Raw genomic sequence first — 23986 nt, 5'->3', positions numbered from 1 at the left:
AAGGTATAATCCTCTCCAAAAGGTGAAGTTCAACAGTGAAGTAGCAAACGTATGTGATTGCCAAATAAGCAAGAACCGCGATCGAAACTGAGGTGACTACACAAAATAAAAAAAAGTTAAGCAAGGCGAAATTATTTCAGGCCCCAATTTTCAGTAGAGTTTAGGCAGGTAAAAATTACAACTGCGCCGAAGACACTTGCCTTGAGGATCTCCATGAGCTGAGTAAATTTATCGTGTGAAAAATCTGAGAATGGGGTGTTGATATATCCGAAGTGAAATATTCTCTTGTCCCACAGGCTGTCGAGATGCGCCTTGGCAGAAGAATCAGAAAGAATATCATCCATCTCTTCAAAGGCACTGCGAGACATTGAAAGAAACGAAAAACGAAAAAATAAGGGTTACCTAATACGGTAAGAATTGATACCTTCTTGATTATGAGAAAGCATTACAGTTTCATTTCCACTCGACTTACTACTTGTCTTCTCTCTCTGCTTCTTGCGACTCGAGGCTGAGCAGTAACCTATACTCCATATTTACTGGCATTCTGTCATGGCCGCTTTTTACGTTCGCATGAAATTCCGGCTACGGCAGAAACGCGAGCGGCTTATTCTGGCTTTATTCCAACAGGCTATGTGAAGATGCCTAGACGTATTTGTATCGTCTTTGCCAAAAGTAACCAGGCTGCATGTTTTGCTTCTAGTTTGTATTCTAAGCCGAGCATAGATTGCCAAAGGATAACACCTTGTTGAGAAGTGAGGACGAGAATTCTTTTTACGTTCCATAGATTTAATGCTTCATAAGTGGTACGAAGTCTCTACTACCCGACTGAGAGGCGAAACACACATCCTTGTTACTTTTTCCAAAGACGGTACATAAACTAGCACAGTTGCCAACTTTTTCGAGCCCGTTCTCACGGTCGGCCATGTCGCGCAGACAGCGCACCTGCCAACTACCAGCCAACCTTCCGATTCGCTCAGTTACTCTCGTGACGTCATGTGCCACGCTGACAAATCAGAGATATGCATTACAAATGGTGGCACCGGACGCTACTGGGTTTTCGCATGTGCTGGTTTTGTTGCAGCTAGTTTTCTTTAAGGCGTAACATAAATTCACCAAAACCGTAAACAATTGGTTAGCGCATAAGATGGCAGGCAAAAACTGAGAATCTGCAGACATTCACGAATGTATTTCGCTGCAGAAATCGTGTAATAATTTCAAATTTTGGCCCAGGTGTTATAAATTTCGAAACCTTTTAACGTTTCATTTTACACATTTAGGTCCGCTAATAGAGGGCTATACAGGACAGAATTGAATTTATTTATTTATTTATGTTACTCCTAATCGCCCTCACAATGAGGTTACTACATAGGGGGAGGCAGTGATACAATTGTAATAAACAGGATACAATTATCAACAACAAATACAACAACAAACAATAACTAAATATTAAGCATGACATCAAAAGAGAGAAAGAAAAACAACAGCAAAATATTTACACATTTCCGTCACAGCGAAGTAGTTCCTGAAATTTTTTTGTCAATTTCTGTAGCGATGTGCGATTGCAAGTTATTCCATTCAATGATAGTGCAAGGAATGAATGAATTGGTATAAGACGATAAATGACACTTTGTGCATTTAACGTTCAAGGCATGATCAAGTCGTGGAAGTATGACATGAGGTGACAAACAAATCCCTGTGCAGTAATGGATGGTGATAAATCTTATGGAAAAGTGTTAACCGAGTGTGTTTACGACGACATGTTAAATCATCCCATTCAGCATGTTGTGTTTATGCACTAACGCTTGTGAAAAGTGAGTAGTCTGAAAATATAAAACGCACAGCACCGCTCTGCAAGGATTCAATGTTGGCGATACCGTAGACGTGATCAGGGTCCCGAATAGTCGCGGCCTATTCAATTCTAAGGTGTATTAGAGTGATATAAGCAAGTTTGTTAACATGGATAGGAGTGCGTGGATAGCACTCGAGGATGAAATAACTAGAAATAAATAATATTAGAAATGACCAGAATTGTAAGAAAAAGGGCTGTAACATGTGCTTTATAGTCTGTTATATCGAGCATTCCTAGTCTTGGGAAACAAAAAGACAGCCTGAGGGAAAACTTAAAGCTTGGAGCTTGAGGTGCCATTTGCACAGGATAGGCGTTCGCACTGTAATGTTCCATCGTTTTAATGAAAGAAAGTAGAAAACGTGAAACCTGGTTACGCCAGCTCACTTGTAGTCGAATCCCACGCCGTATTCAGTCGTCTCCTGCTCGGCGGCGTACTGCATAAAGTGGCGGAAGTTTTCCTCGAAAGGTCCGCCCAGGTCGTTGGCGCCATCGCGCTGCAGGGAGTCGAAGATGATGAAGTGGCACAGGCCGTCGTCGGGCAGCCGGAGGCTCCGGTTCACTTTAACGCCCACGGTACACACGAGGGAGCCACGAAGAGGCGCGCGTCCTGTGTCCGGTTGATTTTCCCAAAACGAGTTAGCGGGATGGCTTCTGAGCGCAAAGATTACACAATTCGTAAAACGAAACGCATCTCATTACAGTTTGATAGGAATAACAATAAGCGGACAGATGATGATAGCGGCTGGAAGGGCTTAAAAAAAAAGGGATGATTTTTTATTCTATGTCTTGTAATTTTCTGGTGCGTCATCAACAGCTGAACATAAATTCAGCATCATACCTCTTTTAACAATAAACTATTAACAACGTTTAATCCATTTTAAAAAGGAAGCTCACTGTTTAAGAAAGCTATCAGCTAAGGATACTATTATTGTGAAACTGCAGGCGGTCCTAAAAGGGAAAATAATTACATGCAGAATAGAATATAAAAATAGCAACAAAGAATGTAGTCGGCGGGATACGTGCTCCACCAACCGGTCGCATTCAGAAATTTAAAGCTTGAATAATTTTTTACACTTGATAACAAGTGAACGAATTTAGAACTTCAAAAACGAGAGAGGCCTCATACCAGCCGAACAACGTTCCGTGTGTTCTTAAGGTGAAGATGTCTGATAGCATCATATGATTAGTAAGCCACGGTACTTCTTTTCGAGCAGTACACATTTGCCCTGGAATATAATCCGAAATATTTTGCATATAATTGTTGCTGAGTTACAGGGGAGGTTTTCCTGAGCATGCTGAAGTTAAAATGACTGTAGACAAAAAGCCCCACGCAAGGCATTTCCTGCCCATTTTTTTTTTGCTTTCTTTAACAGCGGATGTAAGATAACCGCGTTTTGGAACATATCTCAGCGCACAACAGAAAACTATTAGCTAGAGCTGAAAGACGTTAATTTTTGTCTTAGTTTTCAAATACAGGAATCCTAATTGACATCATGGCACTCAGGGATGCAATAATTCAAAATCAATAATATTGGAAATGAACAGAAGCGCTTGTCCCATCCTCATCTCCTCCTTTGTCGTTTTTTAGCGCTTTGCTTTGTTAACGATGAACCAAGATGCAAAACATTTTCTGTTCTGAACAGAATAATTGGCTTGTTAATGCAACCTAAACACCTCGGTAGATGAGAAGCGAAAATATGTTTTGAAATAATATTGGAGAGAATTGCCTGCAGCGACAATTTTGAAGCGTATTGAATATAGTTACGCTCCACTGAATTAGCGAAGTAGCTGTTTCTAGCTCTAGATGACTCAGAGGGCGTCTCAAAGTTGCTTGCCCTTTCATGTTGCTGTGTCTAGAAATTTTAGTAACCGGTTATGTCATCGCGTTTCATAGATCAATTTAATAATGTTTCAGTGCACTGAAGAGCATGAAACATTATTAAGTTGATCTATTACTGGTTTGGTTTGATACAACAACTTTCTTAGACTTCCGAAATATCCACCAAAGTGGTTCTTTAACCTGGCTTGTTGGTAACTTGGTATATACTGGTAAGAATAACGCTTTAGCTTAGTCTATAATGGTATGAAGCGATAGCGCCCAATTAGCAATTATTTTTTACTCATGTAATATTTACGATATACAGTCCATAATAGATTTGCATGCATAAGGTCATCCGACATAGTTGTAAATACCATGCTTAGCCAATCAGCACGAACCTGCCTGCTTGACCTAGAGGCAACATGTCTGACTCAGACTTAAAGGTTACTGGATTGTTGATTTTGATCTCAGCTTCTCATCTGAAATGAAAGGCCTAATTTGAGAGCATCAGCCAAATCAGCCATGTCATGTGACCACATGACATAACGTCAGGCAATCTTGCGGCCAATCATTGGCTGACGTTGCCAGCTACAACCTACTACCTGCCAGATGCATACCCGTCAGTTTTCGTTAACAGTGCTGAAGCTGAACCGATCTGGAGAGAGCGGCACTTTTAACGCTATCTGCCGATACGTTATAGACACAATAAAATTATGGTGGACACGTACGCTCCGCCTTTATGATACGCGACATGATAGCATAGGCTACCACCCGAGATGTAGAACGTGGCTTTAACGAGGCCATATGAACATGCCTAAGTGTAACGTGGCCCACTCGGAATGCAGCAGCACAGAAAGGTTAATTCTTACTCCACCTTCACGCCTCTAATGAACAGCTTGACGTAGCAGGTCCTTCTGACACTATGGGATCTCTTTAAGGTGCACAACCTATCGATGAATCAGTGTCCGGCGATGTCATCAGGCAGATGCTCGTTATTATTCGTTCAAAAATAACACTGATTACGACACCGACACAGATGAGAACTAAGAATTTTCTGGGTAATGATGCTTTAACGCGATCACTTTAGGAGAACAAAATGCACTGTGTATAGTTTCAGAATTAAACCAAAATTCGGACTCTTCGTCACAGCGTAGTGGCGTCGAAAGCACAGGGCGCTCATTGCTGAAAGGAGCCCCACGTGACAGGCGCGACGGTCCACCGTACAATCTCACATTTGCTGGATCCCTACAGCGAACGCATGGCAAGAAGAGAAAAATTCTTAAATCGCTTTAGAATCTACACTTTAGAAAGGCGAAGGACTGAGCGATGCTAGTGTACACGGTGCATCATGGTTGCTCTCATTGTCATTATCAACTAAATGCACCGGCATTATCATTCGTAAATTCAACATTGTCATTATCACTACTTGCAGCGCGATTGTAATCGCTACTATCTTTCTCACGGTAAACAAGGTGAATTATGGTGTTTGTTTCACGATCACAAGCGTGGCGCAGTTGGTGAAAGCACTTGGCTGGGGATGCAAGGTATCTTCCTCATGGTAGACCAGGAGACTTATAAGGCGCGTTTCACGATACCGGGCGTGGCGCAGTTGGTTAATCACTCGTCTCGGGATCCAAGTAATTGAGGTTCGATTGCCGGTTGAGACAGGGGTTATGTTTTTTCTAATGACTTCATCATTACGTCACTTGATTGACAGCTTTAGTGTGATTGAACGAATGCCGACAGTATGAGCCATTAAACGCTTCCGCGTTAAATTTTCCAAAAATACTCACTCTGCGGTACCAGCTATGGCCTTGCTAGGAAAAGCTACACAAGGGGAATGCGAAGTTTTTCTTTCTCTACAGCGTTTCATACAGTTCCTCAGTCCATGTGATTTTGAAACCGAAATACATATATATTATTATTATTATTATTATTAACAAACGTTTGTGTATGTATGTATGTATGTATGTATGTATGTATGTATGTATGTATGTATGTATGTATGTATGTATGTATGTATGTATGTATGTATGTATGTATGTATGTATGTATGTATGTATGTATGTATGTATGTATGTATGTATGTATGTATGTATGTATGTATGTATGTATGTATGTATGTATGTATGTATGTATGTATGTATGTATGTATGTATGTATGTATGTATGTATGTATGTATGTATGTATGTATGTATGTATGTATGTATGTATGTATGTATGTATGTATGTATGTATGCATTGCTCGAAGTCCTTGCACACCATAAAAACTGAGAACAACCCACAGAAGCCTTGTCTCTAATAATCCTCACTGAAGATAATTGAGGTTGAAACATCTTTCAATGTCGAACTCATGGGCCTTACTCTGCACTGCAGGCCAGTTTTTGCGCTTGCTCAAGGCATTTTTCGCTAAAAGAAAACACTGAAGTGTAAAGTGCCTGTAATGTGTTATCAGTAATACGTTTTCTCGAGCACAGCAGCATCGCAGTAAGGCGCCGCGTACTTACGTTCCCTGACTGACTTCGTTGCCGCAGGCATCAGTTCTGTCGAAGCGGCAGTCGTAGCTTCCTCCGGTTCCAAAGCAGCAGTGCGCGTTGCCAAGGGTGTTTTCTGCAGTTTCGCTGGCCGGTAATTTGGCTGCGTAGTGGTTACATACGCCTCAGCCGTGCTCAGAGGCAATTGGTAGTGAAAAGCTGCGAAATTTAAAGAAGAATATACCTAAATCTTATAATTATCCTACACACCGCAGTTCTTTTCAAAACAATCTCCAAAATGAAACGAGCTGAATAGACACGAAGTAATAGTTTCTCTCCTTCCATGGCGATATAGTTAAAGGTGGTACAGGTTGACCTAAGTATGTATGGCAATCAACACTACTCTTAGCACTCTAAGGAGTCTTTACAGATATATACAAATGAAATGTAAGGAATACCAAAATGTTGGAAGGCACTCTTCAAGCGTTTCGTCTGCGAGCGGTAGGTCCCACACTCTACATTTGAATAGCGTAAAATGTTCTTTACGCTGTTTTGTTCGGCGCAATTGCATGCGTGTAGAAGCTTGTAATTTACATTGCTTATACAGGAACCTAAAGCGAAATGCAGGCTCTATGCTCATGTGTTCAAGCTGAGGCTTTTGCTGCTCTAGTGCCAAGCCGACCTGTCTGATATGCGAAGCGGCGAGCGCACGACGGTGGAAAAGAAAAGAAAGTCGGAAGAAATCCAAATAGCGTTGCTCAGATAGAAGTACGTGGTGAAAAATGGGAATTTGAATTGTCATACCTGTAGCATTAAAATAAAGACTAAGGCAGCAGTAGCGGAATCAAGAACCTCTGCACTGGGATCGCAAAGAAAAAAGCCGTCATTATTACTATAAAAGAAAATCTCATGAACAAGTGTACAATACTCAAATAAACTGCGCCAATTTAATATTTGATGTCTTTTTTCAGATCCACATGAAACCGTTGTTACGAGTCATCCATATCTCCACTAATGATCACACCTATAATCGCAATCAGGTATGCTATATACGCGGATTGAAGATGAGCGATTTAAGTTCGGAAATAGACAAATAAGCAGAATAAAATGAGTTACATGGCTTGAGGCATCATTGGCTTGGCTCCTATGAAATTTCGTTGCGGCTCAAATGAGGCATTGGTGTTCGTGGCTTATACTAAGCACTGCTTTCTAGTTATTTAGCTAACCGTTTTCAGTATGTCCGTATTACATTTAATAAGTCGGAGAAGCTAGCTATCACGCAAGCTGTGCCACAGTGCTCAGTTCTCGGCTCCCTCTTACTTTACCTACATTAATGATCTATCCAATATAAGAGATTCAAATGACATGGTAATGTACGCTGATTATACAATTTTTTACAGTGATCGAGAAGTTAATGTTAATGCATACCTGAATAATCTTCACTTCTGGTTACAAGCTAATAAACTATCATTGAATCTTTCAAAAACTCTGTACATTGTGTTGAGACATATTAATACCATAGAGCGCCATGAAGTTAACCTTCGTTACTTTAATACTGTGATTGAAAGAGTAGCTAGCCATATATTTACGGGTGTCTGGTCTAACGAGACACTGTCTTCGAATACTCGTATTTCGGAACTTATGTCTAGCTTGAGCAGAGTAGTTAGTTGCCTTTAGCGATAAGGTAACATCATTCCTACATGGCTAAAGATATCAATATATTATGCACCTTTTATTCGAGAATCTGTTACTGTATTCTAGTCTGGGGAACTGCAACATTCGGTAATCATAAAAAGTAATTAAGCTACAAAAGAAAGCACTGAGAGCAATTGAGGAGTATCACGGCCGACCACAGAATTTAGCAACACAGCTTCTATTCATTGAGCATAGTATCCTTAAGGCAGATCAGACATATTTGTTTCGACTGTTTCAACACATTCATAAAAGCCAGTTTTACGCTTATATAGCCAACAATTCTTCCACAACGTCCCAATTCAGAACGCAAAGGAAACTAGTTCCTAAAATCCGGTCTAATAATGGTAAACAGACACTATGATATCAAGTTCCTATAGTTCTTAATTTAAATTTACCTCTTCTGTTCAATTCTTCAATAAAACGGTTCAATGAAAAAACCATTCAGTATTGATAAATAGTGATCTTCAATTTCCATAAATTTTCACAAACGATTTCCTTAAAGCTTTCGAGTGTGTCCTGCGAATTTCGCTTCTTTGTCTCACAACTGATTTTATTAATATTTGACTTTGATACGCTAACTATGACGACAAGTGATTGCTGTACAATGTTATTGGTTGCTTTGCTTCATCCTCGTGTTATAAACCATATATGGATTTTTTCACCCTTCTGAACTGACATGTGCAAATGCAATTCTTTTCTCTTCCAACTCGCGAGAGCCATCCCTTACTTGAATTAAAGGCCCCATTCATTCACTCTTTTGTTACTGTCCGATCAACTGCATATGGGTGCTCAGGCCTTTGTCTGGCAAGTCAGCCTTTTGCCTCAGCTTCCCTTTTCCATGAAAGAAAATAAAGAATTGAATTGAATTAAACAAAAAATGCCTCGTAAGTTCTCCCTTTTTTAGCCAATCATGAAATATTTATAGTAAGTCGCAGTTGTGCAGTTCATATTTTCCTAAAAGATAAACAATTTATGGGGCTACTGAAGCTCCGCCTTGGAGGTGACCTGTTCCGAGAGGGACTTTTTGTACTCTGTGGTGCCTCCCAGTTGAAAAATTTGCACAGACGCGGTCTGTAAAGAGAAAGACGCTTTGGATACTCGGAACGCACAGGCACCATCTCCCTTGCCAGCGACGTAACAGATCTCGGTACAGTTGCGATGGGTGGCCTCCCGTAGCCGGCGTCACAAGAGTTTTCCAGGCACGCTTTTTTTAATTCTGTGTCTTGGCGACGGCGACGTCTTTTCGAGTCAACAAGGGGTATACGCTAGCACACAATTCTATTGCATATCTAGACATCTACGTAGAGAGAAAAGTCCGCGTCTCCGTGCATAGCTACTTTGTACTAAAAAGTGCAACACAACGCAGCAAAGCTTTATTGTTATTAACTCTAGTGTTATATTCTTCCTAACCCAGGTTCTATGATTTTCTTCGCCATCCATCATACCCACAGCTTACGTTTCCCCGGTTTTCCTTGCGTGCCACATTGCTAAAGCTAGTGCGTTTGTTTAGGCTGCGACATCTGCTTATAGAACACTGTGAAGGGTGACAGTTCCTAGCCCTAGGGGGCTGGAACGGTAGATCAACGCCGCTTGCGGCGGGGGCTAGCTAGCCGCCTAAGTTTTATTTTTTGTAGGTCATCATTGCACCCTCCACTGCTTCGGTGGTGGACGACGGCTGCTGTTAGGGCGCGCGTCTTTCTCTCCCTCTTCCTTTTCTTTCTTCTCTATTTGCTCTTTTGTCGGTACAAAGCAGCGGAGGTGGCTCAGCTGCAGAGCCAGTAGCAGGCCAGTCTATTTTCTTTTCCTTCTTCCTACAGATACAACAACAACAGTGTGCCTTACTCCTGAAAGCACTAGCTTACTCAGTGATCAGGATAAGCAAAATGAAATCCTTGACAGTTTTATCTGACCTGGTGTTGTCGCGGTGATCAAATCGCCTTGAGTTATACCGACATCCTTATCCTTTTTGCGGCCGGACCACGCGCTCTATTGAATGGAGTACCCGGGTTCGAACCCGACCTTGGCGGCTGCGTTTCGATGGAGGCGAAACGGAGTGGTGTCCGTGTGCTGTGCGATGTCAGTGCACGTTAAAGAACCCCAGGTAGTCGAAATTTCCGGAGTGTTCCACTACTACGTCTCTCATAGCCTTAGTCGCTTTGGGACGTTAAACCCCACAAACCAAACCAAACCATCAAAACTAGTAAGTGTTTGGTTAAGACCATTAACAAAGTTACCCGCTTAATTTTAAAGATATGTTACCTTAGGTTTTAAAGAACGCGAAGTGCAGCTACATTAAGGTACTCATATATTTGTGCATAGAATTTTCTGAAAGCCTATAATTTTGAGTGAAATTTGGGTTGTATCAACGTGCTACCGATGACATAGCTAATCAACGATGATTATTTATGTAAATGCACAAACAAAAGACTCAACGCCAACAAGAAGGGCGCGTCAGTAATTTCCGGGACTTGAGGTTTTTATTGTTGCAATGTGAAAGCTTTGGCGTTGCTGGGGTGAACTGGAGTCTCGCCTTTGTTTCTATCATGTAACACTTCTGATACCAATAAGTTACAATATCGACCGCTTAGAGCCGCTAAGCAGGCCATCTGGAGCGACCTCTCTTGTTTGGTTTGTGGGCTGTATTGTCCGAAAGCAACTCGGGCTATGAGAGACGCCGCAGTGGAAGACTCTGGAAATTTCGACCACCTGGGGTTTTTAACGTGCACTGACATCGCACAGCGCACGGGTGCTTTGCTTTTCGCCTCCATCAAAAAGCGGCCGCCGAGGCCGGGATTCGATCCCGCATCCTTGGGAACAGTAGTCGAGCGCCGTAACCACTGCGCCACCCCGGCAGCTGATCTCTCTTGTACAGACCGTCAATCATTCCAAGTGCTATATTGAGATGATATAAGCATCCACCGTTAAAGAGAAAATCCTTGCGTGTCTTTGATGCAAAACTGTCTAAGAGTATGGACCCAAATGCGATAAAGTCATACCGAGTGGACGTACCGCTTGCCATTGCCATGGCAGAGAGAAGAAAAAGAGCCATCACGACTAGAAGGCCAACGTACATTACCCATGTAGAATGCCACGCGGAACTGCTGAAACGAAAGGTAGGCCTTTGTGTCATTTATACGCGGTGCACAAACGACTTTTACTGCTGCATCAAGAGCGTGCACTATGGCTTCTATTAGGTGGAAGAAAACTACTATTCTGCACGTCGTGCGGGCGAGTTTCATTTTTATACCGTATGCTCTGGTTATGATCAGCATAGCCCATGGTTGTTATTATTACATCGTGTTCACTGTACTTACGCCTGTTTCGGTTCTTCAGAGGCTGGAAGTAAAACAAATAAACGTGCAAGGGATGTGAAATGCTGATCTAGCTTCACTGACGTCGCCAGTGTGGGCCCTGCCATACCTACCAGCAGTTGAAAAAAGCGATGTCCTTGCTTGAGATAAAAGAGTGAATGAAATTTAAAGTTTAGCCTCTATTTTAGAATTACCGAAAATGTTCAAGACTTTTGAAGTTTATAGTGCAAAATGCTGTATAAACTTGCCTGTTTGTTCTTTGTCAAATTCGGTGGTAAAATATTCAGCTGGAACCCCAGGGATCTGATCTGTCGCCATTGGTGCTGAAGAAGGAACAAAATATGAACACTACATGAATAACGTTTCAACATACCGGTAGGTCTCTATATCGCTTGTATGCCCATTTCTGTGCTGTTATTCAAGCCTCACATTTTCGTGTCATGCCCGTAGCGCATTCAAAGGAAATAAAAGGCACGGGTCATTTATAGAGCATTTGCCTTCACCTTAATCTTCGGATGGCTACTGCATCATCATAGCGATTAAAGTGAAGGCTAATAATATTAAGTCGTCCTCATTTCCTTGGCTTTTGAGAGCATTCGCAAACCCCTGCCGTCCTTTCTGGGCAACAAATAAAATTTCATGTCAAGGTAACTAATGCGCGTTGCTGCATAAGACGGGGAAGTGGCTAACAGCTGTACAGAACCTCCTCTCATGTACACTATGTGCGTCGAAAGGGTCGAGTGTCATTGGCTGTTCGATTAAATGATCGTTCCAAAAGAGTTTGAGTGCAGCATTCAATTTTCTTAGCTCGCATTCAGTCAAAAGCACCTGTCGAGACCACGTTCATGTCTGAATAGGTTTTAGGATAGACTGTCGGTGACACCAAAATTTACTTCGATAATTTATTCAGATCCTTGAATAAAAATGGGTCAATTTATCAGGTATTTAATGCCCAGTGAGCCGCTGTCACAACGGCGTGTACGCACGCACGTAGAGAACTTCTGTGTAAACCTTCATTGTTGTGGGAGATTCGCCGTTATTCCGTTTCACTATTTCGGAAAAATTAAACTGATATTTTATTCAATAGCTTATTTCTATATTCACAAAGAGTGCATTTCAATAACAATGTGTTTCTATTTAAAGTATTATTTTGTCGTTGTGGTATTTATACCACCGATTATACGCCTACTTTCTAATTCAGACACAATACTGCATCTCCCAAGCGGGTGACTATTGCACCCATCTTTGGCGGACAACTTATTGGTCAGGCAGGATAGACGTTTAAAGTAGCTACCAAATAATTGCGCCGCCTGCTCTGTTGTCTTCAAAGCTGCTTAATCATCATATTTGATATCTTTGGAAGTTGCGAATATGCTCATCTGACTAGCGGCAATGAGGCAGATGATGGTGGATAAGGCCGGTTAAATCTATGCGAATGAACAAGCTTGAATAGGTGGAATGAAGTACTGTTTTCTGTCCGTCGGGGATTCGTTAGCACATAATGACCTAAAACTGCAACTATATGATGGTGCTAATGACAGCAGAAACAGGCTTCGTCCTCTTCTTTTTTGTCTCTTTCGCTGCAAATTATATTGGAGTCGAATCCAGCGGACGCTTCTCTGAAGCCTATGAGAGACGACGTAGTGGAGGACTCCGGAAATTTCGACCACCTGGTGTTCTTTAACGTGCACTACATCGCACAGCACACGGGCGCCTTGCTTTTCGCCACCATCGAAAAGCGGCCGCCGAGGCCGGGACTCGATCTCGCGTCCTTTGGAGCAGTAGTCGAGCGCTGTGACCACTGCGCCACCCCGGCGTGGCGCTTATCGCCATTTCATTAAGCAGTTGACCCTGGCAACGTCTCCAGGTAAAGGCATATGTGGTAGAAATCATTTTGTCTTCTTCGAGAAGGAGAGCAGAAAACGAACAGACTCATATTTCAGCTGAAGATGCACGATCTCTTACCTTTCCTGTCATGCTGTCTGGCTCATCTTCTCTCGAGCCTCGACCGAACAATGTATGAGCATATCCCCAACGAAATCTAGGGACCACATTGCAAAGAGGTACGATGATAAGAAAGAACTGCTGCTTTCTGACGGAGGACGCGATGAGCATTTTGACCAACATGGAACGAGTGGAAAGCAAACATTTTAAACCACTAAATTTGAATTTGCTGCACTTAATGTTTATTATAGCCTCGATCCAAAGCAGGCGTTAATACTGCTTCCGCTTCCAACAACTGCCGGTGGACTGGCCGCCGCTGTTAGCTTATATACGCAGCACTGGGTTGATATACTCTGGTATGATATAATCGAGGTGTTTAAGCATAGGTGACAGTCTAGATTTCCCATATTTAGAAATACCAACCAAGGCAGAGGTTATAATAAGATTCAAGATAAAACGTAAATGCGACGCAACTTTATATTTTCAAAAAGGAAAAGCTCCTTTGCGCTAATCGCTTAACCAAATGAAAGCATAAAAGGACACCTTATAAAAAGCCTCGAAAGCATTTCGTTTGAAAGTGCTTTGCATTCTACAGGATCAACAAAAGAAACTAGCGGGAGTTGAATAGCCTAGCACAATTACAACCATTAAAAAAATCGACAGTGAGCTGAAGGGCGCAGGACCCAACTCAAAGAGTGGTGAAACTTACTTATTGCGGGACAACCAGATTGCGGACAGAATTTGCCTTTTCGTCCTCCTCTTTCTTGCTATGAAGGAACAAACAGCCGATTAACGCACCAGATTCTTCTTCTTCCTTGATATTTGGCACATACCCACGAAGGGGGATTGGCCAGGGTTCAGTGTGGACTGCCAAATGTCCTACACAAACTCAATTAGTGTAATAACGCAATTGACAAGTAAACAAAAAAATAAGTTTTAAGATCACAAAAGTTATTGAATGAAAAAATATGAAGTAAAAATTTGGAGTTTTGTAAATTTGGAATGTAATTAGCAAGGGAATCTGTCCGTAGCTGTGATGTAGTTACGCAAGTACTGACAAATTTGAGGCAACGCAAATCCTTTCGCACTCGCACCGAAGGGGAGTAGAAGCGGGACCGACAACGTAAATCCCAAGCGTGCAATTGGAGTTTCTAAATGCACCCTCCTCTGATGTGAAAACCTTCGGCAAGCGAGAAGGAAGTGATCAATGTTTTCAGTTTCACCGCAAGCCTCACAAAGGTTTGTGGGGCTGATCCTGCATCTACATAAATAAAGATTTAGGTGAGGAATCCGGCATCTCAGGAGAGGCATCGTTACCTCACACTGCCGTGATTTACATGCTCGAACTTTCCATGAGTATATGAGATGCTGGTATTCGGCTGTAGATAGCAAAGAATCATTGCACCAGATGCGCCTTTACCAGCTTCTTATTCTTCTTCTTCTCCCAGCATCTAAATGTATCGCTAAGCTCACAAGGCCTTCTTTTTCTTCCATGGAACTATCTATACCTTTTCGATAAGTGTAGATGGCTCAAGTACAGAGGTGCACATGCAGTAACTGATTAGTTTTTATGTACTCAGTTAGGCATCGTGCTTGTAATGTGGATACTTCAGCTTCGCAGCCGCCGAGGTCAGGTTCGAACCCGGGACCTCCAGCACAGTAGTCGGGCCTCTTAACATTGCACTACCCCGGCGTTGCTGTTGTGGCGGTAGGAAGAAGGAAAAGAAAACGCACGGGCCTGCTACTGGCTTTGTAGCTGAGCCACCTCCTCTGCCCCGTGCGGACTGAAGAGAAAGTACAGAAGAAAGAAAAAGAAGAAGGAGAGAAAGACGCGCGCCGCAAGAACAGCCGTCGTCCACCACCGAAGCAGTGGCGGGTGAAATGACGGCCTAAAACAGATAAAAAGTCGGTGGCAGACTAGCCCCCGCCGCAAGCGGCGGGGACTTAATCTGTGCCAGCCCCATCTGGGCCAGGATCAGCCACCCTGTGCCCTTCAAACACCGCACTGCATGTACTAAGTCTAAGTTGCCAACATTACTAGGTTTAGTGTTGTTGTGGCTGTAGGAAGAAGGAAAAGAAAATGCACGGGCCTGCTACTGGCTTCATAATTGGGTTACAGGAAAAGAAAGGCGCAGTATCTGTCACACTTGCTATGGGGAAACCTGAAGTGCGCCGTAAGGGAAGAGAGGGCGCTCGGAGTGAAAGCGGGCAGAGAAAAGGGGTTACTGTTATTGGAGGGCTCCGCAGAAATTTAGACAATGTAGGAATCTTTAACATGCCCTCACACTGCACAGCACGCGGACAACGCTTCGTTTCGCCTTCATCGAAACGCAGCCGCCCTCGGTTGGGATTGAACCCGTGTGTACTCGAGCACAGTAGTCAGGCATATTAACCACTCCACCACCGCGCCGAGACCTGTGTTTTAAAGCGAAAAGCTTCACTGCGAGGGTCAGAGCGGAGCTTTGCGTAAGCCGTATGCCGTGACGTCACAGCCAAGGCCAGCTGCGCAGCCCCCTCGCCAAAGTGCCGCCGTTCTCTAGCACTGTTTAAGAGGTGTGCGACTCCTCATAAAAAAGAATTAGTCTCCATCCGCAAATCGAACTTCATCCTACTCCTCCAAATACCGTGAAGGCCCAATAGCATGTTGAGGTCATACTGAAAATCATCATTAACAGTTGTCAAGTACCGAATTCCACGTGGCGTCAATGGCAGGTCTTTTTTAAGTGTCCTTTGTAACACATCCCAGTAAAACACCGCATCCCAACAATCCAGGAACACGTGCTCAACTGTTTCAGGTTTCCTACATAGTAGACAGTTTGAGCCTCAAGGTACAAAAAGGCCCTTTTCTTCCATCCATGTTTTGAATGGGAGGGTTCCTGTATGCAATTTAAAAAAGAATGTTTTTACGCCCGGTGCAACAGTCATGTTTTTAACTCGTTTGAGCACATCTTTCCCTTCGGTATACCGCCGTTCAAGAAACGACCAACATGACTCCGTTCAGCCTAGTTTAGGGACAAGAAGTGACGACCGCGCTCGACGCCATGCTGCCTCATATACACGAAATTCCAAATGACGATGTAGCTTCTTTTCTACAGCGTGCCAAGAGGCCCGCCAACTTGCCCGAGTGCGAATTCAGGAGCAGCAAGGCCGAGATGCTGAACGCTACAACCTGCGGCAGTGCGCTGAAAATTATCTTCTAGGTGACCTTGTCTGGGTTTGGTACCCTATTCGACGACTAAGACTCAGTGAAAAACCTTTGCACCGTTATTTCGGTCCCTACCGCGTTCTTCGACGCTTTGGTGATCTGGACTATGAAGTCGTGTCAAATGAGGAAGCAGAACCCCGTCGCCCCAAGGGTTCTGAAGTGGTGCACGTGGTCCGGTTGAAGCCCTTTCGTGCCAGACAACACTGACTAAACTATTCTGCCCCCACTTCAATTTATCATCGAGCCGATGCTTTTCGAATGGGGTGGCTAATGTAGCATGCGCTGACGACGAAGACGCGCCGAGGTGTGAGAGAACGAAGAAGTGCGCTAGCTCCAAGACTGAGCTCACGCGGTTTCTGGAGTCTGACCCTGCTCATTTATGCGACAATATTGTAGGACGAATAGTTTTATTTGCGAGAAGAGGAAAACGGGAAGATGAAGAAGACGACAAAGGGGCGAAGACGAAGAAGCTCGCACCCGCTCGGAGAAATACCGGCTTTGTCAGCAGCAACGACTTAGTAAACCTACTCTAGTGCGAATGGCTTAATCCGCCTCATGCACTTGGTGGAGGTGCTGGGTGCAAGCAGGTCTGGTTGAGACGGGGACCAGTCATAGTGACAGAGCTGGTTACGGTGTGACTGCGGAGATCCAGGATGGGAAAATGTGGCACCTCCACAAAGTGTAATGAGGCGGATATATATATATATATATATATATATATATATATATATATATATATATATATATATATATATATATATATATATATATATATATATATATATATATATATATATAGTTTTTCTTTCTGACCAATGGGGTCCTAATATATGTGTATATATATTAGGACCGCAATGGTCAGAAAGAAAAACGATTATTCCGGACTCAGTAAGGAACTGAAGGGGGGAGAGTGCGGAATCGGCGCACCTAGCAGGCAGCAATCCTTACAGAGGCGTGTTACTAAATGTGTGTACCGTGGAGCGAACCATCCCCCTGCTGAAGCCCGGCGGAGTAGCGGCAAACGTGAGTGAATTTGGAACAGTCCAGGCTATAAAGCTTAGCGAAAGTTCCTTCGTCGCATTTGCTTTCACCACACTTCGTCACTATAATAGAGGATATCGTCCTGTGGCAAAGAATATCACGGAAATGGACTTTTGGTTTATTTGGTTCATGGGATTTAGCGTTCCGAAGCGGGTCAGACTATGAGAGACGCCATAGTTGAAGGCTTTGGAAATTTCGACCATCGGGAGGTTCTAACGTGCAACGACATAGCGCAGCACACGGGTGCCTTGCTCTGGTTCGAAAGTTTTCGAACTTAACTTACATAACACTCTGTGTTTGTTCAAAAATAATTCTCTTTACTTATCCTTCTGAATACAATTATATACTAGTTTCCAGTAAATGTCATTTGAAAGTAAGTTGTAACGTGGAAACTTCGTGTTCAGTTGAAGGAACGGCACAAAACAATCGCTGCATAAATTGCAGATTTTGCAGAAGAATGTCCTGCGCGCCCTAGCAAATTTGCCATATATAGTGCTCACAGTCCAGTTTGATCTAAATAAAGACAAGGTTATAAAAATAGATCTGCTCATGAATATCAGCTTCTAGCGTCATATATTCATGAACTATGCAAGAACATTAGAAACTTAAGTAACACAGCCAACTTGAATGAAGACACTTCGTCTCGCTCCCCACGGTTTCGTGAAATCTGGCACGTACCTTTCCCTCGTACTGACTATAGTCTACATATACTGCAAGCTAGTCTTCCGCGCGCACTGATTTAAGTTTAACCTCACATTAGAACAACGTCTTCTATTGTCGAAGAATGGTTTGCATGCAATGCTTGGTTAAAGAAAACGTCTGTTCCCTTTCATCCCGCTTCATAACAGTCTTGTTTGTCTTCCTTTGTTTCTATATTTCCCCATGTCTTGAACGTGCATTGAACCGTTTATGTTCTTGACCTGGTACTTTGCTGCTTGCCAACTCTAAGGGGAGGCGGGGCCAGTCAAGCTGCATCGCAAGCAGCTTTTTTCCCGCTTTCCTCGCCACATGTATTTTTTAAAATGTGTACATGAGTGGTGAAAAATAAAGTGAAAGTGAATGAAATCTAACTACATTCCTTCATTATCTTTCCCAACAAACATTAGGCTGTCTACCGTTCTCTGATGAGTATTGTTGACGAATATATGCTGCAACACAACGTGACGCGCGTGTCGAGCCGAAAGGTACAAAGGAAGAAGTAGAAGAAGCAAGCATGGAGACCGGGACACCCAGCACCGGTTTGAGCTGGGAGACTAAAGGTATAAATATGCCTCAATCTTTTATTCGCTCGCGTCCGTAGGCAGGGATGAAAACATGACCGCAGCCGCACAGTTCTCTCGAACAGAATGGTCTTACTAGTCATAACCTTCGAATTAGTGTCATTGTATCTAGACATACAGTATGGGGTTGCCTGAGCAGACGCGATTTGCAGACAGGCTTTTTTGTGCGTGTATCGAGCCGTGCATGTGCGGCGTATACTTAGTGATAACAGCAGGTACAGCTGTTCTAGGACATCTAGGCATTGCGCGGATTTTTCTGTCCGCGCGAGAGGGTTTTTAGGCAAACTAAACAAGGATCTGTCCTTCCGTTATCGGGAAACGTCACAAACCAATATAGTGCAATTGCTAGAGAGGTGATTTCCTTTCGGCTACAAAATTTACGCTGCCTATATCTTTCTTCCTAGGTACCATGCACTGCGAAGTGGCGGGTGTGTATCTAGCTGTGTCAAAGCCACCCTTGCCCTAAAGTTGTCTCTTTTCTACAGTTTAGATTTCACGGAGCGCTCAGCAATTTATTCTGCAGTTTGGAACTACTAATGCTTGTAAGCTTTGACGCTTTCAGGCGGAACTGGAAGTCTCCGTAACGAATTCGTATTTGTTAAGTTTCCGGTACTGACGATGTGAAAAAAGGTAATCTGCAACATTTCCAAATTATCGCAGCCTCCGAGTATTCTCGATTAGGTGCGGCAGCAAGAAAGTCTAGGCTGCAACAGAGAACGTTATAGCTACCGTGCAAATGCACAAAATTACCCTGCGCTATTGAACTAAGAACAAGAATGTCGTGCGCTGAGAAAGTAACGGTATCGAACCTGATGGCTCAATGCAGAGGGCTGGAGATGTATCCAGAACGAAAGTGCCCCAATTAACCATATCAAGCTCTTGCCAGACAGGAAGTGGGTTAAGTGTATTCCTTCAGGATTAGAACAGGTATTGCACACAAGTTTTCTCTTCATCTCATTCTTGAGTTTGCGGTACTTCTTTTCATAGAGTTTCACTGTAAACATACCGTTACTGTCTTGACAAGGCGCTGTTTGAGGACACCACAAACTGCGCTCACGAACACATCGCTAGACCTGGTTGTGTAGTATGGATGTTTCATTCAGAGGACTGACACAGGTCCCGCATAGACACTATTTTCGTAATGTTCCGGGTTCAGCCATGCAAAATAAATTGGTCACAATCAGTATACAAATACGGCTTTACCAGCCATAATTTTATTCTTAAATATTTTCGAGAACTGGATCGGTTTCCGCCTCGTACATAGAGCTCTCCGAAAACATTCCAGACCGAGTGCGTCCTTTCTTTCCCAAGGTTGATAAGTGTCACAAAATTGTCAGTGTCATAAAATTCGTGAAGTTTTGCTTACTGTGGTGGCTTGATGCGTATGTGCCAGAGCTTGATATGGGCTATTAACGGAGTCGAATTCCACAATTTGTACGACCATCTCACTTTGTCCGGAGTCACACACTATGAACGCCCTTGGGCCTAAGTCACGTGGTCGTCGAATATCTTGAATTAGACCTAGAAGAAAAGAATATATAATAAAAGATCGTTTTCTTAACACAGAGAGCTCCTTCGCATACGTAATTAAAGGTCTCGACTTTTGCTGTGAAAGTGCAGCACGTCAATAAATTACCAGCAGAGAGAAATAACGGTATGGAAGTCAAGGAAATATGATGTGCGTATTTTAGATGTTTCTTACTCTCTATTGCAGATCCTTTTCAGACTGGGAAGACAACGAAAGAAGCGTCCTTTACAACGGACTATGGCACTTCACAGGCTTCAGTGCCTTTTCAGTCTGAGAAGACAGCGTAAGTAATACGTGTCAAAAGTTTGCGCCATTTCCACTCCCGACAGTTTGGAGAATGTAGAATTAGGACGAAAAATGTAAAAATAAGTGTTGACATGTAAAGGCCGTTTTTGAGTACTGGAATTCAATTTCTTCTATGCTGGTCTCCGAGCAATACTAGAAGACATGTTTCTGTCGAACACATTCAGCGCTAAGCGAATGTTCATGAATCAAAGCAAGGGCACGATGCCGCAGATGACACGTTTCCACTTTGCAAAACTGAGCCTAGAATTCGTGCAATTTTGAGACTTGCATAATAATCGCTTTCCGCTGATCACTACTGAAAGCTTTTTCTTTTTTTTTCTCTAGGGGCCTAACTGAAAGGTAAGCGCTCGATAAACGATGTTCTTGAACTTGGTCACATCTTGCGTTGGGAACGTTATGGCTTATAGCACGAAGGCATCTGTACTGGCCACTCTCTTATAAGAGCGTAACTATAGTTAACTATACCCTCGATTTTTAGCGGTGACCATAAAAAAAAAGCTTAAGCAGAAGTAACAACCCCCTTGCTGCTAATATGTGCTCTGAAATGACTAATATTCATGGATGACGTTTATAGGCATGGTAAGAAAGAGCACTGAACAAAGGTAATGGGAAAGCCTCAGTTCGCAAGTCGAGACGACGTTTCGACAAGTGAACTTGTCTTCGTCACCATGCACTGAGCATGTTGAGTCGTTGCGTAACTCCAGACAGTGGTAATAGCACTGAGAATAAGTGTAGTCTAAGCTTTCGCCGCGCCAAGTAAGGCAAAAAGGCTCTGACAAAGTACTGGCAACCAATAAAGCCGATACCTATTGAGTGCAATAGCGTGCGGGAATCCCACTGCGTGAAAACAGTTGGCACCATCCCACTGCGCAATGTATCGCTGATGCACGCATATTCGTACAGTTTTCAGGGCGGCGGCTTTGTTTGCGATCAATATTCCAACGTGTTAATGCAAATTTATTGTGATGGCATAACAACGGGCCTTAGTCAACTTCTCTAACACCATTTTTAATCTCTATATTGCACGTGAGACAGGAAGAAGAACCGACATGTTCACTTTTCTATTGCCAGCCCAGCCGAAGCAGCAGCTACAAACTAGCAGCGTTTCATTCACACGACGTCTCTCCGGCGCGATGACCGATGATGATGAATATGTAGAGATGAAGATGACGTGCACGCACAGTGCCTACAATATGCTTACACTTGTATATGTTTGTTTATAAAAATATGTAAATATGTTTATGTGGATAGAGAAAATATTCCTCAGAACAGCTGGCTTAGGAATATGTGTGCAATGTGAGAATTTTATATTTGGGAAAAGAGAAAAGAAATTGATTGAGGCTTCAAAACCTAAATCTGAGGCGAAGGGTTTTCTGGGCAGTTGAAGCGGAGGGAGAAAACAGAAACAATTAGTGGTTTTATTAGGAGAGGGAGAACGGAATATGGAGAAGTAAGAATAGAGGCGACAAAATGTCGCGAGATTAGAGAACAACTCGATCCGAAGCAGGCCCCCATAAAAGAAATCATTCAGCGAGAATAGGCCTATGGGATATATCTGTTGTAGATGATTCGGATCGCCAACGGGTTCCCGCCAAGAGTCACGCAGTACGAATTCAGTTCAGAACGATGACAAGATATTAGTTGAACAACCATATACACATTTGCTGTTTAAGGACTAAATCCTGTAAACTGCGATGTAGCGAGATACCGCTTCATAATGGTGGCTCTGAAGACACGAGATAGATACAGCCTTATCAAATGGGCACATGGAGAGTGAGAGGGATGAGAGGGAAACGTTACAAAATGTAGTGTTGCATGTTACAGCCACTGCCCCGGGTAGACGGTAGTCCCGTGTTCGATCTCCGGATCAGGAAATTTTTTTTAACTACGAATTTCTAAGAAAGCTGTATAGCTTTTCTCTGTAGTCGTATTGTTGCTCTTGGTAGGATGTCACTGAGTAATTACTTGCTTATTACAAATCTTTGTTACCTTGGGGATTTCCCCTAAATATTCGATCAACACTGTTCCAACTTCGAGTTATTGATCAATTCGCTCTCGCCTTACCATGTACTCTGCTGACCGCCCTGGTTAGCTCAGTTGGTAGAGCGACTGCCCGGGTAGACGGTGCCCCCGTGCTCTATCCCTGGATCAGGACTAATTTTTCTTCAAATAGGAAGTTTCTGAGCAAGCTGTATAGCTTTCCTTTGTAGCCTTATGGCCGCGCTTGTGTATATGTCAGAAAGCAGAGAGCTATGAAAAGGAGCTTTAGGTAGAAAAAAAAAAAACTTTTGTATACGTTATATCAGTAAAGAATAGTAAACACAGATCAAGGAGAAGAATGTACACCTTAGAGTTTATACCTAGAAACCCAGGCAGTCTAACCGTGTCCTTCAGGCATGCAAAACACCATCATTGTGCTCTGACGCGTGCAACAACATTGGAGGCAAACAACTAATAGTGAATTATGGAGTTTGCAACTTCTTATTTCAGTTCAGAAAATTACAATAGAGTTCATCGGAAATAGTCTTCTCTATTCAATCCAAATATCCATCACACAAAATCTAATCGGTAGTAAATACTAGTCATTGGCGGTCACAGTCAGACAGGGCAAGCTTAAAGTAAATAAACGAATTGATCTTTATTGTATAAAGAATTTGAAACAACTAAAAAATCACCGGATAATATTTACTTCAGGATTTCAAACCACGAACACACTTGGGTTGGTAGTCTTTTTAGCAAACCCATCTCAGGGAATTTTCGAAATAAATATTCCGACAGCACTGTGGAATGTACACTGCAGAAATGCGAAAACCTGAGCGTTGCTGCTGAACTGGGTGCAGTCCGTTTGTTCTCGTTATACTTACCAACTAAATTCACCATCATTATCATCGCCACTGTCACCACTGTCTTTATCAAATAATGCAGGGTCATTGCCATCACTGCTATCATTCTCATGGTAGACAAGGAGCATTATGACGTGGTTCGCGCTATCACGTATTAGACCACGTTTTGTTTACTGTATCATCATCATCATCATCATCATCATCATCATCATCATAAGCAGCAGCATCATCAGCCTGATTATACCCACTCCCATATTTCTCCACTTAACCCGGTTCTGTGCTAGCTGCATCCACTTTACCCCTGCGAACTTCTTAATCTCATCCGCCCATCTAAATTTCTGCCGCCCCCTGCTGCGCTTTCTTTCCCTTGGAATCCAGTTTGCTACCCTCAGCGACCATCGGTTATACTCTCTTCGCACTACATGTCCTGCCCATGTCCATTTCTTCTTCTTAATTTCTACTAGAATGTCGGTAACTTGAGTTATTTCTCTGACCCACTCTGCACGCTTTCTATCTCTTAATGTTACCCCTACCATTTTTCGTTCCATAGCCCTCTGGGTTGTCCTCAACTTAAGTAGAACTCTCTTGGTTAGCCTCCACGTTTCAGCCCCATAGGTGAGTACAGGCAAGATGCAACTGTTGTATACTTTCCTCTTGAGCGATACCGGTAAGCTGCTAGTCATAATCTGC

The 23986-nt window shown here is 43.0% G+C and overlaps 1 protein-coding gene across 1 annotated transcript in view; it reads right to left on the bottom strand.

Moving 5' to 3' along the window:
* LOC146178926 (uncharacterized) overlaps positions 1-23424 on the bottom strand; it is a 34443-nt gene extending 11019 nt beyond the window's left edge. Inside the window, exons 1-5 of the mRNA XM_084580072.1 lie at positions 23318-23424; positions 10848-10939; positions 6177-6362; positions 2234-2456; positions 201-357 (exon numbers count right to left, since the gene is read on the bottom strand). Coding sequence (XP_084436198.1) covers positions 201-357; positions 2234-2456; positions 6177-6362; positions 10848-10939; positions 23318-23424 — 765 coding nt within the window. The remainder of the gene's footprint in view (positions 1-200; positions 358-2233; positions 2457-6176; positions 6363-10847; positions 10940-23317) is intronic.
* Between the last annotated feature and the right edge of the window lie 562 nt (positions 23425-23986).

The sequence above is a fragment of the Amblyomma maculatum genome, chromosome 9 (genome assembly GCF_055883805.1).
Source record: "Amblyomma maculatum isolate TAMU_Amacu chromosome 9, ASM5588380v1, whole genome shotgun sequence".
In the NCBI taxonomy this organism is placed as follows: domain Eukaryota; kingdom Metazoa; phylum Arthropoda; class Arachnida; order Ixodida; family Ixodidae; genus Amblyomma; species Amblyomma maculatum.
This window is presented reverse-complemented; position numbering and strand designations above follow the sequence as displayed.